Source organism: Cygnus atratus, chromosome 6 (genome assembly GCF_013377495.2).
Source record: "Cygnus atratus isolate AKBS03 ecotype Queensland, Australia chromosome 6, CAtr_DNAZoo_HiC_assembly, whole genome shotgun sequence".
NCBI classification, from domain to species: Eukaryota; Metazoa; Chordata; class Aves; order Anseriformes; family Anatidae; genus Cygnus; species Cygnus atratus.
The window spans coordinates 4,275,773-4,294,032 of record NC_066367.1 but is presented as its reverse complement, the minus strand read 5'-3'; the positions used below and the strand labels follow the sequence as shown (position 1 = coordinate 4,294,032).

Here is an 18,260-nt window from a genome sequence, read left to right as displayed (position 1 = left end):
AACATTCACCTGAAGTCTTTTCAAGATACAAACCACAGTATGAGAAATATCATATTTATTTGCAACCACTATTATGCCTAGCTGTTGTACAGCCTTCTCACCTACACATTGCTGCTACAAAAGGCCATCATCTCAAATTCAGTATGGTAGGAAGATGACTGGGAAGGTAAAATCGTTTGCTTCCTGCTGCCCAGAAAGTCAAGAGACAAAATTGCTGTATCACAATGCTGGTCCTGTGCTGAGGTTGTAAGATTCTGTGGAATGGTAACTAAAAAGCAGTTTACTGAAGACAGACTTAGTGTCATGGAAAGGTTTTTACTCCGTTTACTATTTCCTTTCTCCTCAATGCTATTTGTTAGTGCTTCCTGGCTGTTCCCATCCCACCACAACAGAAAAACCAGCTATGGGATCAGTACAAGACACACACAAACTGAATAACAAGCAACAACATTTTTTGTGCAAATTTATTCATTAGCTTTAACAAGATTAATACATAAATCAATACTATGTCCAGCATAAGGTTGTATAACAAAATAGGCTATTTTGGAAAGATTGATTTTTAGTGCGTACATTTTAAGGGCAGTTCTCATCCAAATTGGACACATTTAAAAAAATAAATAAATACAAGGCCAAAAATGCTTACTTAATGAAAGTCCTGCTAACTAAGACTTCAGGCTCCACATTGCTTCAAAGCACTGATCAGTACAGGTGTCTGTGTACATTTTAAAGACATACACATGGGTTGTGCTCAAGCAGCGTACTTTTTTGACATCTGACTCACTCTAAAGCATACTATACTAGATTTCCAATTTAGACCTCCTTATTCCTCTTAAAGCTAGTATCTATCTTGCTTTTCTGCCTTTTAGGATTGGCTTGCCATCCAGTTGTATATCTGCACATACAAATCCCAGGAACAGTATGCATACAAAACGCGAAGGACCAGCCCCCTCCCAATACCACTTTTTTGGCTTGAGATCCAGACTGCAATATCTAGTGGGCCTCTTTGTGAAACAAACTGCTACTCTACTGAACTAGGACTACAATGATCTTAAAAATAAGAATGCTTTGGGAACAGATGGGAACATGGTAAGCTCCCAGCTCTACTTGCTGTATGTTCTTGGAGCTCTCCGGACTGCAGGAACAGATCCTCTTTGGGATGCCTGCTGCTTAGGGCTGTAGCATTAAGCTTTAGGCACACACAATTCTGGGGGCTATAGAAAGCCCACAGGAAACTGCATTTTCAGCTTGGCTTCCCTGACGGACAGAGTGTCCAATACATAAGTTGCTATTTAGATCTTCCTCAAAGTCCAGTACAGAGGCATTCACTGTTATTTGGGCTACCTTTGTTTATATTCAGCAATACTGAAATCTGGTCCCAATACATGAGACAACATATTTGGCAAAACAGACATTTTATTTACTACTTTTAAATTCCTTACTGGTTCAACCCTATTCCCTATCATATGCTGTAAAGGCAATTATTTGGGCATCTTTATTCTACAAATCTAGATTAAGCTTGATTTATTTCTCTTTGATTTAAGTTCTACTGAGGGCAAAATTCCCTTTTCCTCAAGAATTTACACTCAGGATTGAGTCACAAATTTTAAAGCTCTTCTAATTGACATATTACATAAAAGAAAACCCCAAAGCTTGGACAAAGAAAACACAAACATAGTGAAAACATCCCTGAGAACCCTTCAGTAACATATTAATAATGATTAGTTTTGGTCCATTAGAGGCAAAAAATTATTACATCCAGTTATTGAATCCTGAGGGCTACAAGTGGATTGTACATTGGATTCCCATTCATTCACTTTCACTCTTCTTACAAAATACTGTGAGACAAAAGCCACTAGAAGTGGTTTACATTCAATTTAGACAATCACCACAAATTTTAAGACAGATGGTCTAGATTCAACCCTGGTGTAACGCCTTTAATGTCAATGGAGTTTACACACTTACATTCCAGGGTCGAAGTTTAGCAACACAGATGACTGTGTGAAGGACAGTACCTAAAATAAAAACCTTAAAAGTTATGTCAGCAACTTGTGAAAATTATCCTTCATGTTTCTGCATACTTCTTATAATTTGGCAAACAAACATTTTACAAAGATTTAGGTTGAAAGGCCATACTGTCATACCATAGGAAAACCTGGAACTCTACAGATTTCAACCCTACAGAAAAGCAAAGTGCTTGGAATAGTTTCCACAAAAGTGCATAAATGGCTAAAGACTACAGAAGCACTGTGTTAGTACACGTGCAGGGTCAACTAACACAAGAACTTCTTGAAAATCAGAGGGATATATCATTCTCCATTTCTCTGAAGTTGCTTTAGAGGGCCACACAATCCAACATCTCATTGTTCTAGCAGTATTTTAGGACAAACTAAGTCAAAATCCACATAAATGTAAAACAGATAAAAGCAAGTCATCCACTTTGTTTCTTCTGCCTGGAATACTAACCATTTTCCAATACATCAGACTTCAAGAGGGTTTCTGAAAACAGTAGCATTTGAAAATAAACTAAAGCTGCTTGTAGTCAAAAGCAAAGGCTAAGTTAGCCCAGACTTTAAGTTTTCTGTACCAGTACTCCTGACCTTAGTACTCTCTGCTACATCAAACCTGAGCAGACATGTCATTTGCAATTAAAAAAGCCATGCTTTATAATGTTACATTATATTAATAGCTTCTGCTAAAATGAGGTTATGTTCTAGTTTATGAAGTGCAACAGTGTAATACAATATCTTGTACCTATGGCTAATATAAATTGTAAGAAAACATGCAAAAAAACCTACACAGGTGTTTCTATAAAGTTAAACCAGAACAGATATAATACTAAAAAGCTCTCTGGGGAAAGCATCAGAACTTCAGAGTTCCCTTTAGGAACAGGACATTTTAACCCTTTTGAAAACACGGGAGAAATATGTGAAACAGAATGTTTATGGTTAGGGGAAAAATAGAAAAAACAAATATGGTATATGAAGCAACTAATTAAAAACCTTGTTTTGCTCAATGAGCAAAAAGAATTGTTCAGAATTCACAAGGTGACTACATTTAACTGCAAAACAGTATCACTGTAGGGGTCTTGGGGACAAATTCAACATTATTTTGTGATCAAATACTAGATGTATTATTTCTGAGGTTCCCTTGAAACACTAGTCATGAAGATCCAGCTAGGTTGTCCTAGCCAAACATGAAACATTTGTGCAGGCTCTCTGTAAGATAGATTTTGGTTCTCTTGGGAAGGCTTCCTTACATGTTTAAGTTATGCATTCAACTCTAGAGAAACACCTTAGACATGGTAACAAAAGGCCATATATGTTTTTAACCATGATATTTGTGTAGCAAGTTAGTAAGAAGTGGATCCTTTCAGACAGTGGACGTATTACCAGGCAGTGAACTATCAGAGACTGCTTTGGGATCAGGAGTGCAACAAGCAAAAAGTTGTTTTCCCAAGTTTTTCTGAGCAAATCTGAAGTACATTATGTGGCCCATTGCAACAAAAGACACAGAAATAAGCACCAATAAGCCAAAAGCTTCAGGATTAGGGGCCAAGATGACCATGATGAAGTGCAGCAGATCAAGAAGGTAATTCATGGAGTTTTGGACACCGTTTATGATGCCTCTTTCAGATTCTACCACGTTTTCTTGGAGTAACTGTGTGACAGTCAAATCAAAGGACCAAAGGCCTACGGAAAGAAAAAAAGTTATCCATACAACTGGGCTTCTCAAGATAAGCTTTCATTATTGACAATCTAATTCATGTTTGTGAACACTTATTTCTGCCTAAAATATGCAGGTCAAACTAACCTCCTGTCAGAATACTATGCATTTCACACTGGCACAGTGAAGAGACACTTATTTCCCCATTACTCATATTTCCTGAACTAATACAAACAGCTTGCCCATTAACTTGCCCATTACATTTTGCTTCAACACATCTATTAAGCTAACAATGTTTTGCTCACCTGTTCCTTATTTAAATAGCTGTTTTACAGCAACTTTACATTGCTAAAAGCTTCCTACATGTGGATCAAGTATTTTCTTCCTCCAAAATTCAGCAAAAGCTGCAGAAATTCTTAAGAGTACAGAAGTTCTACAGATGAAATTTACTACATGTACATATTTAACTTTTTTTTTTTATTGTTGACAAATACTAGACTATCTGGCAAATCCTCAGAAAATTAAGCTGTCATTCAAATCAAAGTTTCCTGTTCTAAACTCCTTTGCTGGTCACAAGTTTAAAGAAGAGTTTAAAGAAGAGCATTTATTTCATGAATGAACTTAGTACACTGCAAAATATGAAGGTTTTTGTAGCGGAAGTGTTTAGATCTGTTTTGTATTAACATGTTTTTAAGGAAGGAAGAAAGGAAGATTAGAGATTTTAGAGATGATCATTCCAAAAAAGCTAAGCTAATAAGAACAAGCTAATCCAAGTATGACAACTTCTCATGTTGGTGCAGAATGATATACAAGAAGTTAGAACTGCAGTCCCTGCATTGGCAATACTACTGTAAGAACATTTCATTTGCCTGTTAAGTGTAACGAATTAGACTTAATGTGATGCAATACCAACTGTAGCCTACAATTCTCAATTCAAGTTTGTATTTAGTTGACAAGTAGCACAGGTTCTAGAATTAAAAGCAATCAATAGATCAGATTTTAATAGCAATGTGATACTCACCAACTCTAGCAGCAATGACCCCTGCAAACAGGAGACTAACAGAGATTAAAGGCACGGGCTCAGGACTCATCTCTGGGCCACTGTTAGCAGGAGTAGTAGACCCGTTTAACAAGTTGGGCATTCCAGTTGCCAAAGCCATTTCAGGCTCACCTCCTGGAGATGCAATAGTAGGTAATGGCTCACTTTTAAACAGCCGGGCACTGATGTCAGCAAATGGGGAAACCGTCAAATCCATAGGACTTCCAGGCATGAATACAGAGATGGCACATAAGATCAGACAAGCAAACTGGGCGACTCCAGAAATAAGGCCCGTGCGAATCAGACCACATTTGCGACGAAGCCAGGTGAAAGCCACTGTTCCCATGATGCCAGTGACTGCCGAGGCACCCATCAGAAGGCTTAGCACAGAACCACTCAGACCTTGAGTGTATGCATAGCCTGTAGTAATGCAATCAAAGCCCAGAACAGTCATATACAGAAATGCAAGCCCCATGCCTGCAAGAAACACAGGCTGGTTGTAGTACGCAACCCATCCATCACGAAATGTGATGAAAGGCTCGGCAACCCGGGCAGCACAGCCGACTTCCTTCTCCTGTTGGGGCTCAAAGCCACTTACATCTTTCTCAACAATTAACTGCACTCCTTCAGCAGGTTTCATGTCATTGTCTGTAAACAGAAACATAACTGTTAGATACACTCCTGCCAGGAAACTGCAGAGTGGGAACTGCAAGACAATTGGTTGCAGTAAGCTCACTGCTCCAGAAGTACCTCAGTTAAATTTGCTCATCAACTTTCCTCTGCTTAGTTAATGTCTTAAATCTCACCTGCATAGTAAGATGAAGTAAAGTTTCTGTATCATTTTAAACTTCTGCTTTTTCAGTTAAACTCTGGTGAGAATGAAGCAGGCTATGCTTTCTTCATACTTGACTGAATGATTCATTTCCATAAGGAAATTATTTCCTTAATGAGTATTAGCTTGCATTAGTTGGTATTTTAATACAGCTTTTTTTGTTTAAATGAACTAACCAGAGAAAGTAGGGAATTTTTAAATATATGTCAATATGTTATGGTAGAAAAGCCAAGACAGAAGTTTGCTGAAGCCTACCAAAGCCAAAAGGCTTCAAAACCTTAGATCATGCTTTCCTACAATTCCATGCTTACTCCTTTAGTATAAGAAAAAGGCACCATGCTTCCACTGGTCACAAGCAAATTGAAAAAATAAAGTCACAGCGGTGTTTATATTTGCCTAAACTCCCCATATTGCAATGGAGACACTTCAAGTATTTTGGCAAACTTTCAAAAACTGCAAGTCCTCTACTGAATCAAAATACTGCAACAGCAAAGATTAAGAGAACATTCATGTTTGCTAAATGTTTCATTCACCAGGAGCAGAGAAGAGCTGGTTTCAGAGAGAGAGAGCCTTCTGCCCTCTTTATCATGCTCCTCTATCCTAGGCTGCCATCAGCCTACTGGACCACAAAGCATCTGTGCCTGCGAAGAAAAGTCTCCTTCAGCACTTTTAATAGCAGCCTCCTAACTCACTATATATTGAGCAAAGAACAGATTTGCCAGCTCACTTTTGAAGAGAAAACTAGAGTTCTTTACAAACACTTTTAGCTTTAAAAAAAATAGACGTAGTTGGGAGTACCATGCATAGCATGGGCTTTCAGTAGTATTTACATACTGGTTTCTCCACTATGGGGGAAATGCTCAAGTCTTGCATTCTAGTATCTGGCACATTTCAAGTGCTTCATAACAAGAAGACTACTTGGAAAGAATTTTGTGCTATTAGAGAGAATCAAAATTAACATTGATATTAGTTTTACAGTTGCCTTAAAGTTCAGCATTCCAGCCATCTATACTGCAAATCCTAGTTGTTCAGCTTGGCCAAGGAAGTTGAGTAGATGGCCAAACCAGACTTTCCTCCACCGTTTCCTGCAGCACGTAGAACTGAAAACATGCTAGATCAGCAATATTACCGCCTATTCTATATCTTCCTGAAAGCCGTTAGTACTGTGCATAAGTAGAGATAAGCTAGCAGGAAGAGACCTACACAAGCTGTTTTACTCATAGACACTCCAGAGCAAAGGGCTTTATCAGCCCTTTAGATGCGATACAGATGGAGGGGTGCATTCAACAAGATCAGTCCTGAATAACAGGGTAGACTGCAGGATTTAGAGGAAAGCATTCATTTTGGGGCTACATTTTATGGGATTTGTCAAATAGCTGCATGAATGAAGAAGTATCACTGCTTAGGAGTCTCTGTATCCCTACCCAAAAACTGAAAGCTTCAAGCTAGGAGCAAAAAGCTTGAGCTTCAAAGCAGTGTCCATAGAAGACCAAAGTCAACAATTTCATTTTACTTTGACTGATAAAGTGAGGATACCACGGACTCCCAACAGTTATGTTTGTGTTTCCAATACCTTTTTTTGCATTCAGCTGTTTCAGTTCTGATTCTTCAACTTTTGAACACTTGAGAGCCAGAGTAGGGGTCTTCTGATAAACCTTCCAGAGCAGCAGGTATTCCACACACATTGACATCAGGTTCCAACCAGAAATGAATCCACAGCCAATCGTTGGAGAGCCAAATGTCATTATCTGACCAACTGCCATTGGGGCCAAGATATTGGTCAACTGATCGATTCTTCGTATTGTGGCATTCATATCTGTCAGAATGATTTGAGGATATGAATTGCTGAATACTTACAGTGGAACATTCACTAACATAATTGACAGTTGCACATGAGCACACACATCAATAAGCATTGACTCAACTTGAAGTGATTTCAGTAGGAACAGGAATTTGCTAGATACCCTTTTAAAGTGTTCCAATGTCAGAATTTACTGAGACCAATCCAAGAGTTCATTAGCCAAACCCTTCCTCTGTCAGTTTTGCCTGCAGATGGTCTTCCAGGTTTAGGATTCTGCATTTACAGTGGAAGCTTATTCCTGCAGGTAAAAGGCTTTCTCACTAGATCACAGACTGCCCTTACATTCAGGTAACGCTATGGACTCACTAACATTCCAGACACAGACACAGACACAGATTTCTAGGTTGGAAGAGACCTCAAGATCATCGAGTCCAACCTCCGACCTAACACTAAGTACTCCACTAAACCATATCACTAAGCTGTACATCTAAACGTCTTTTAAAGACCTCCAGGGATGGCGACTCCACCACCTCCCTGGGCAGCCCGTTCCAATGCTTAATAACCCTTTCGGTAAAGAAGTACTTCCTAACATCCAACCTAAAACTCCCCTGTCGCAACTTTCGCCCATTCCCCCTCGTCCTGTCACCAGGCACGTGGGAGAACAGACCAACCCCCACCTCACTACAGCTTCCTTTAAGGTAACTGTAGAGAGCGATAAGGTCGCCCCTGAGCCTCCTCTTTTCCAGGCTGAACAAGCCCAGCTCCCTCAGCCGCTCCTCGTAAGACTTGTTCTCCAGACCCCTCACCAGCTTGGTCGCCCTTCTCTGGACTCGCTCGAGCACGTCCATGTCCTTCCTGTAGCGAGGGGCCCAAAACTGAACACAGTACTCGAGGTGTGGCCTCACCAGAGCCGAGTACAGGGGGACAATCACCTCCCTAGACCTGCTGGCCACACTGCTTCTTATACAGGCCAGGATGCTGTTGGCCTTCTTGGCCGCCTGAGCACACTGCTGGCTCATATTCAGCCGACTATCAACCAATACTCCCAGGTCCTTCTCGGCCAGGCAGCTTTCCAGCCACTCATCTCCCAGCCTGTAGCTCTGCTTGGGGTAACACAGCATGCACAACTCTGGACATTAACAGAAACCTGACATGGTAGAATTCATTCCTGAAAAGATAATTTTAGCAGCTACAATCTCCCTCCATTCACTTCTAATATGTGGTGACCACAGTACCCACCATGATAGCAGCAGACCTTTGAAATGGCTTTCAATTTCCTTATCGAGTCACATTGATTGATGGTAGCCATAGGCATTCTAAGAACTTACTGAGCGAAGTCCTCCCTCCCTTCTGCTCCACACTTGGATGTTTACAGGCAAAACAAGAAGCCCACAATACATCTTCCATTTGCTGATAGATGTCTCACCCGCCCCAGTCCAATCAGCTTCAGTCATCATGCCCTCTAGGTTGCTGGGGGTTTCAATTAATAGTGCCATTGGTCTGCCCCTAAAAGCTCCTGGATGCTCCATGATTTTGCACACTAAGGCTTCGGGCTGCTTAGCAATACATCTCAAAATGATTTTAGATTCCTATTAAGAAAATAAAGCTTTTCAAGGGAAAATGAAACTAGTGCAATATAAAGCTGGCTTACTGAATCTATAGAGAATTGTTCCTTTGCATTCAGAGACTGGTTTAGGTTACTCAAATTAGAATTCGTATAATTCAAAGTCAATTCAGTATTAAGTACTTCACTGATATTTAACTACGATGAGTAAGACAGACTTGCCTAATACTTGGCTTTAGAAGCTCCAAGAACTAAGCTTTGTTTTATCTGGGTAAGGATAGTATTTTCAAACTCCGGAGAGCTACAAAGTAATCAGAGTGAATAGAAAGATTAATCATGGACAAGAAAGAAGAAGAATCCAAGGCAATTATTATTTGCCTGTTGCACCAATTTATTTTACTAAGGCTATTCTTTCAAGAAATCTAACAGTGCTGAGATAGACGACAATATTTGCTGCAAAGTCAATGCTGGCATTTAATTTTTTACATTAAGGAGCCTCAGTCTCCAAGTTACATTATGACTCAGTACAAAACCACCTTATCCAGCCTGAGAGAGATTTGCTTTTACATAGATCTGATGAACCAAGGTGCTTAGTTTGGGCTTTTTGTTGGTTTTAAAATTGAGTTGCATCAGAACTTATAGTAACCTCTTGCCTGAATTTTCAATACAGAATGTAAGTGGTCATGTAACTGTCTGAACCCATGAAGCTGTACAGAGGCATGACTGCCTCCTTTGCAACAGTTCTCTGCAGGTGTGGTCTGTACCTTATCTCATGAAGGCACACAGGGATTGGGGAGCATGATCTGCTGAATAAGAACTAACATAAGAAGAAAGGTTAATGAGAACCATTAGAACTTCAAAGCTACTGTGCACAGATCATATTTTTCCTACGTGCATAAAGAAAGTTAACTGGTACTGCCGCTCTACAAAAGGCATGACCTAGAAAAGCACTGCAAGGTCAAAAGAGAAGACTGTAATGGAGAACTTGTATACTTGGAAATGAAAGCGAGACACTTCAGGCATCTAATTAACAGCAAACCTCTCCTGGATGACATGGGGAAGTAAAATTCCTTCACAGGAGATCCACTGCAGATTTATTCCTTGCAGTTATGATTCAAATCATTAAAATGATTCAGGCATGTGAACTTTATGGATAATTTAGGCAGCTTCCTACAAAATTAGAGACCAGAAGCTGAAATGCTGTCTAAGCCTCAAGGTATCTAAACTCCAGAAGTGTCTCAGACTTGGAACTTTCAGTCCCAGAGTTACTTCAATGAGCTATAAATGTCTTAGCAATGTCAAGCTGCTCTGTGCCTTGTTTGCACTTCAGTATCAGTTCCTCTGTCTGGGAAAGCTTAAATCTCCTCACAGGGTTGATCAGAGTCCCTACAGCATGCCCAAGTTCATTGCAAAAGAAGGCAGTTGTTATATCAGAGCAGCAGCATAGCACAAGATCGATCACATATCCCTTGGTGTGAACTGCCTTGCTGCTAGGAGTACTCCCCAGCAAAGGGCAGTCAGATTCAATGTCTCCTTGGCACAGAAGATCCCCAAATCTCTCATATCCAAGGAGTGTCATGGCCACCAAGCTGCAGCAGAATCTGAATGGGAACTCTTTCTCCCAATAATGCCATGCCACTGCACAAGAAAGGGGAAAAAGGAGGAAAAACATTTACTAGGCCAAAAAGGAGATTAAGTCCAGACCCTAATACCAAAGGTATCAGTTGTCAGAGGAATACTGAATATTCAGTTCCAACTGAAAAAGCATCCACAGCTTTGAGTTAGACACTAATGCTAGAGAACTGAGAGACTTCAAACACATCCGCATGCACAGCATTTCCTATTGGCAGCTTCCCGATCCATATACTTTATTGTTCTGGACTTCATTCATATGTATCTCTTTGATCCCTAGGTAAGGAGCCCAATTACGCAACAGTTTTCTGTTTCATTCCAGGGACCTAAAAATAAAGTATTGCAACACTTGGCTTTCAGTGCCTTAAAGTTAAATAGCTTTTCTATTAAACACTCACTATTTGGTTTAGGAGTTGGTGCATGTTTATTTGGTTGACAAGAATAAAGACTTCCTCTGACAAAGCTGCATTAGGACTAAACAAGGACAAAACTAGTTTAGGGCTACCTGAGTTGTAAGCACAACAGTAACTTCTAATCTAAGTCTGGTACAGAGCAGGAAAGGGGGAAATAAAGGCAGCCCTTTTTACCTGCTGTTTCTCACAGTAACTGGAACTCAAAGGTGTGCTGATCTCTGTGAAATTCTAGCCTGAAGTCAAACTCAGAAAGTAAGACATTTCAAGTATTAAAAAGGCAATGTATTTCACCTGCCAGTTTGCTTCTGTCTTCCCCTGCAACCACAACAATCCAGTCCCTCTGAATTGTGATCGCTGTGGCAGTGCTGGCCAAATTGGCAATATTTGCTATCGTGATAACCAGGATATAGCACATCGTCTAGAGAAATGGGGGGAAAAGTTACATGGTGAGAAAAGTGAAGGGAGATCTTCACTCCTACCTTGTACAAGGAGAAAAAGACACTTTCACATTTGAATCATGCATCCTACTGTTATTCTTCAGACAAGACCAAGTCTACTTTATAATTCCTAAAAGAAAAAAATCACTTTTTTCCCCAGCTAGCTTCAGTTTTACTTGCCAGTTTTAGCTCACAGCAGTGTCTAAACAGAAAGAGCAAAATAAAAGTTCATCTGTCTCCCGTACTCCCAGAAGTTTCTTCATAAAAGAATTCCTTATTAAGAAATTTGAGCACTCACAAGAAGCCATCCATGGTATAAGGTCAAAAGCTGTGTCTTAAACCAGAAGACAATCATCAGGATAATACCACACAGGATGACAGATGCATTCTGTACAACCAAGGATGTCTGCGCCACTGTTTTAAATCAAAAGAGAATAACCATGAACATTAGTAAACTATAAGCTTACAGAGGTTATAATTTAGGAACATGTACATATTCTTTAAGTATTTTTTAGCTTCCTATTCTCCCAACTCAAATATCAAACAAAAAGTATATATCACTTTTGATTTTGAATATTCCATTGTCTTAGAAAATGGAACCTACTGACTGATGCAACTTTAGAGCTAGAAGTAGTGCCTAAATAGTCCTTCTCAGTCAAAAAAAATTGCATGCTGACACCATTTTTAAAAGGTCAAGATACTTGGCTTAAGCCTCTAAAATTCATCTTCAGTGTAGCATGCAAGTGATGCTACTGCGTAAACTCTTGGAAAGCAAGCATGTATGTGAAGAACTTGATGCCACATTACTTTTAAAACAGACTAGAGCAGACATATTTCAAACAAGTGTAACACAAATGCAATGTTATCACTTATGCAGAAGATGTTTATATCTAGACAAAAGACAACAAATAACGCATGATGTGTTCATATTAGAAGGTAAAGAACTTGCCTGTAGCTTTTACCTTAACCCATGTTTTTTATATTTTGAATTTCTATGCAACTCTACGTATTGTATAGGTTTAGCCTGAGTAGCGAATGTATCATGATATAAAACTGTTTACCTCCTGTCTTTGACATTCTGTATAGTTATGACCACTCTGAAAGACTATCCTTAATAAAATGAGCAAGCCCAGTTCTCATATTTGACTTCAGGAGTTAAGTAACAGCTTTGTCATTAATTTAATCTGTCCTTGAGTAAATAACCTGCTCTGGACATCTAACCTTTGAGCCTGGAGTTCTTGTCCACCCAGTCTCCAATAATGGCTCCCAGGAGAAGAACTGATCCCGCCACAACCAGTCCATAGACTGCAGTCAGGAGTAAGCTGTTTCCATAAAGTTCAACCAGGAATACAGACACAGCAAAATGCCACATACGATCTCCCTTTAAGAGTAACAGAAAGTTTACACACAGCATTATTATCTGCACTTTTCAAGCACGCTAGTTGACTATTTTACTAATGCCCTGAAAATATCTGTATTAGAAGTATCAGATATGTTACAAATACAGAGGTGGGGGTTTTGATTTTGGGGTGGCTGTTTGTTTGTTTTTTAATCAATGCATCCTGTCATCATTGACTATCCCAGCATCACTGAAATCATCTGTACTAATCAAATGTAGCATACATTCTTAAGCTCACACCAAAAATCCTCATTTTTTTTGTAATACAGAACAACGTTTGTTACCGGCCACATCCACCAGGGCTCAGAAAGCTTACATGGATTCTCCAGAGACCATCTATTAACAACAGATTTAGTGATAAATTATTTAAATAGCATTGATAATCAAGACAGCAGTTTGCTCTTGAAAATGCTCATTAGATGCCATTTTAAAATACAAAAGTCTAGTCAAAGCAAGCCATAATATAGTCCATAGAGATGGACAAATCAAGGACAGTGGTGTCCTACACATTCCTGAATGCTAACTGAAGTTTCTGAAGTCAAGGGACATCTTTACCATCTTTAACAACAGTAAACCTGGGTATATTACTAAGAGATGGGATAGCAGAGCTAGTTTAGCCCATTTCAGTACTGGTGTTTAGAATACAGAATTTCAATGTTCCAATACCAGTAACAGCATGCAAAAAATAAGCCCAAAATACTAAACATGTCCAAGTGATGCAATTTTCCTACTATTCAAAACATCTTTAGGTCTGCTGCCAAAGAGACCTGTGGCTTGCTAATGAATACACATCAAGGTTTTAACAGTGTCACATGATGGAAGTTGGCATCTCACTATTTTTAGACATGCTGCCAGAAGTACACTACAGAAAATGTTTTATTTAATCAAAAGGCAGATAAATACAATCATTCATACTATTCTTGGATGGTTTGTTTTGCAAGGGTTCCTAATGTTAGTCTGTCATAAATGAAAGATGAAACTGTTTTCTTCTGTTGCCTTATCTAAAAGAAGCAATTGCTATGTGAAACAGCAAATAGTACAAATTTCTAAGAACCTCAAGTACTCTAAAGGGCTGGGGGAGAAGATACAACATAGAAGCACTTACAAAGCAAAGTCTGCCAAATCTGTCAAGCAGCACAGCGATAGAGAGAGATATAAAATGCATGCTATTTGTAGGGGCAACATAATTACAAAGTTTGATGCAAGTCTTCAGTGTAGCATAGACACACAAAGAACTTAAAGTTAATGGAGTTCTCCAAAAGAGGCTTCTTCAGACCATAAACGCTTGTTTCCTTAACAGTGAGCAGAAAAAGAATTACATGCCAATTATGTGGGAACAAAATTTCACCTACTCAAGGAAAAAATCTGGGTATTTAGTATGTTTTCTAAATAACGAATAAAAGAATGTGTATCCAGGCACAACTGGCTTAGATTTGCCTTCTCATACATGAGAGAATTTTCATTCTCTAAGGACCCCTAATGCGTTCTCTAAGATATGTTCCACTTCTACTCCATGTTTAGTAGAAGCACATAGTAAGTATTCCAGCCATGAGAGAACAGGGATGTCATTTCCCAAGTCCAGCATCCAATTAAGCCTAGTAAGACCTGAGGCATCTCTTTACCAAATTTCACTTACAATCTATGCAGGTGGATTAACTACACTTTGATTAGCCTGGATAACTGCTTAAGGTGGAAGAATAAGTCAAAAGAAAACTATTACATCAAAATTTGATCATAGAAGTTGTTGGCTTTTCTTTATGCAGAGATGTTTCAGTTGTGATAAGAATTCAATGATTGTGAAAGTAATTTTAAAAGCACCTAAGTGTGTGAAAGTCAGTGACAATCTCTAACAGGTCTACTGTCAGAGTGAAAAACCCAATCTCACCTGATATTCACAGGAAGCCTCCTCTGGTTCCAGTGAGATCATGATTTTGCTACACAATTTGCTTAAGGAGCCTATGAACTCTGTTCAACCTCATCCAACATTTATGCAGAGTAATTTGACCAGGCCAATACACACTGCTAACTTCTAGGGTAACTAAAGATGTTCTTATCAGGAAAGATGGTTTCTTTCAGGAATTAAAAACCATAAAGAGCAAGTAAAGATAAGTTAGTGTCACAGAAGAACAGCATTAGTGAATTACAGAGGTTTGAAGCTGGTGTGTAAGAATTACTGAAATTTCAACAGTATATATTACCTTCAGAAATGAGCAAAACCTTAATTACATAACTTAATCCCACTTTAAAAGTCTCAAAATATGGGGATCTCAACTCTAATAACTATAGCTGTTTAGCTTCACCAAACTTTTAAAGATGGCTCTTAGCCCTTCTGTTGTAATAATTACCCTTATAAACCACCTCAGAGTGGATGTACACAACCCCACCCCAGCACGAGCCTGGCTGCTGCCGGGCCTCCTGAGCTCTGCAGTGCCACAAAGCTGGGAAGTTGCTGCTGACCTCTTGACAAGTACTCAGCCTGGTAGCACCTAGATTAACTTAGTTTCATTCTGTTCCTTCTTTGGTGCTGAGTGATAGACAGGAATGACTTACATACATAATGACAACAGCATGCGGTCTGAGACTCCAGGAGAGCAACGCACTGCAGCCAAGCCCAGATTCAAATGCTTTACTTAACGAGAGCCAGAAAGGTATGCTAGGCTTTGTTTGGATCTGAAGACATTGTATTTAATCATTTACAGCTTCTCTCCATATTTGGGCATGTCTTAGTAATGTGGAAACCAAGTTAAGCTCTCTCAACCACAGCAAATCCCCATTTCTCCTAGGCTTTGTCTTGTGGACATAGACGGTTTACAACAAAGATGCTATAGTCATTTGAGTTCTGAAGATAAAGGTGCTTGGTTGCTGTTTCTGTTAAAAAATGTTCAGACCAGAAGAACACTAAAGCTTAGGAGATAGAGAAGGTGCAGTCCTGCACCAGTTCTGCCAAAATAAGCTGCATTTCTGTTGTTTCAGCAGGTCTGGAGGCATTTTTTTTTTTTTGGCGGTGTTTGTTTTGAGTCAAGGTTTTCAGCACAAAAGAAAACATGCTGGAACGAGGAGTATACTATTAATGCTGCTAACCAGCTGAACAGACATCCTGCAACCTGTTTGTCATGGTGTACACCAGGGTTTTCAAACCCTGCTTTGTCACCCTCCCTTGCTACGAGTAGCCCCACCGCCAGCCTTGCCAGGGGCAAGCAGGGCTGGCTGCACTGCCAGGTAAGCCCTTTGTTGGCACTGCTGATGAAAACTCCTGCAGGTAACAAGCCTGGCCTCTAAAGAATGGTGAGCCAAACAGGTACATCACCACACAGCTCTTTCAATAATATTAATAATTGCTAAAACATTGCTCTTGTTTAAACAAGTGTTTGATACCACTCCGAGCCTCCTTCCATTAACAGGACACCAACACAACCTTCTGTGGTGGTGGAAGCAAGGCACTGCCAGAGCTAGGCACACAGTGCTGTAACCGTATAGCATCAACCTGTCCAGTGCTATACAAAGCCCATGTTAATCCAGCCCAAATCCAGCATGGGAGACAGCACGGAAAACTGGGGGGGGAAATTCTCCATTTCTTCTTGATTCAAGTCATTTGAAGGAAACTTAGGATTACAGTACAAGGTTCTATTCTTCATTTTCCTATACAAAAGATGACCAGAGCCTCTATTTTTTGTTTATATTTTAAGGTTATTGAACCACATCTCAAGTTAGTAAGAAATGTCAGAGTAAGTAATTTAGTCCAGAAGGAAAGCATTTCAGAAGCTAAGCATTTTGACAGAGAAAGGACCAGCCCCCTGACTCTCTCAACAGGTTAGCTAGAAAGCAGTAAGAGGTCTATTGCAAACACGGAATATTTCCTATTTGTAAGAGCATTAAGTAGTTAAGCCTTCCATTTACAAGTTGCAATGACCTGCCTTTCACGTTCTACTCTGGACCATGCTTCGTGTCTTTCACTGACACCTCACTCCACGGGGAATCTCACTGGCTCTGTAGTCACTTAAAGCACAAAAGGTACAGAATCAGGCCCTGCGAGTAGTCCTACGTGCTACTGGAAACTGAACACACTGCGGCACAGCACGTGAAGGTTGTGAATGAAGGCTTCTGATGGCAAGGTGCGGCAGCGAGAGCCCCATCCTCCTGGCATGCTGTCCTGGGGGGCCCTTTAGCTGGATGCTAACACCAGGTATGGCACAGCCACTTTTACCCCGTGCTGCCGTTGTACTTACCCAGGTGGACAGCGCGTGCCCCAGGTAGAGGAGGAACTTTGCAGAGGTGAAGTAGCCGAGCACGGAGCCTGGAGGGGAACAAGAACCGAGCGCTGGGGGCTGGCAGCGGCCGTACCCTCGCCCCCCGGCCGTCCCAATCCCCGTGCCCACGCCCGCCGCCCCTCGCCCCCCGGCCGCGCACTGACCGCAGCGCCGCCGCCGCTCGCCCGCGGGCTCAGCTCCCCGCGCCATGCCGCGGGACAGAGACAGGGACCGGGGCTGGGACGCGCCGCTTCGCTCCGTGGTGCCTTCCCCGACTTAGCTAGCACTGTAGCTGAAGTCGGAAAGCGCTGGCCTTATGCGCCGCGCCGGGCGGGCAGGCTCCCTGTGCCGCGGGGCAGCCGAGCGCCTGCTCGGCTCCGCTCGGCTCCGCTCGGCTCGGCGGGGCCGGAAGCGCGGGGGCTGCGCGCCGCGCTTTGTAGGCGGTGGCGGGGTACGCCCACCGACACGCCCATCAGCCGCACGCCCCGCCCCTTACCACAAGCCCCGCCCCCCGCGTGTGGCACTGAGGTAGAGCCGCCTGCCCGCCGGGGGGGGCGCCGTTCGTGTGGTAAATGGGAGTTACCGAGGCTGAAGTCTTTTATTCCCTAACACCGTAAAGTTCCTCCCTATCTGCATGAAATCTCTCTTTATCCCCCCCCCCCAAAGTATATAGGCCATCCCTGCAGCAGGTGTGTGACATAATAGACCACTAATCTGTTTTGGCTTTGCTGCTCCTGTGATCCTGTTCAAAGTATTCCTTGTATTAATTAGATGTCTTTCTGCATGTGAATCACGCTTTATCCTTTGCATAAAGGGAACTCTACCTTGGGAAAAAAAATAACACGGGAATAAAAATCCATATAAACATAGGAAGCCTGAAATTACTGCTTTAATGGGGTTGGCTCTCCTGGGTGAGCTCAGTGCTGCTTCTTATGGTGCATTCCTCAGAAAATCCACAAAAGCTTTCCTCAGATCGGCATTGAAAATTAAAGAAATTTTCTTGATTGTCTTCTAAAGCCTTACTGCTTAAACTGCATTCTTCTTTACTAACAGATAGAAAGATAATTCATTTTCCTAAAACTACATTTTCCAAAGGGGCCAACATGCCTGACTGGCACCTTTTCCACCCCTGTTACTGGTGGCGTTTCTGGCCACTGATATATGTTGGTCACCGCACCGGGTAGATCTGGGACCTGACCTGGCTTGTCAGGTACCTTACTTAACACAGCAGCA

At 41.1% G+C, this 18,260-nt stretch overlaps 1 protein-coding gene across 1 annotated transcript; it reads right to left on the bottom strand.

Moving 5' to 3' along the window:
* Positions 1-228: 228 nt before the first annotated feature.
* SLC40A1 (solute carrier family 40 member 1) lies at positions 229-17,440 on the bottom strand. The gene is made up of 8 exons (XM_035572640.2): positions 17,192-17,440; positions 17,007-17,074; positions 12,603-12,762; positions 11,680-11,795; positions 11,236-11,362; positions 7,108-7,350; positions 4,685-5,350; positions 229-3,689 (listed from the first exon to the last, which is right to left on the bottom strand). Exons 1-8 carry the CDS (start codon positions 17,235-17,237, stop codon positions 3,370-3,372), a joined length of 1,746 nt encoding a protein of 581 aa, XP_035428533.1. The 5' UTR covers positions 17,238-17,440; the 3' UTR covers positions 229-3,369.
* Between the last annotated feature and the right edge of the window lie 820 nt (positions 17,441-18,260).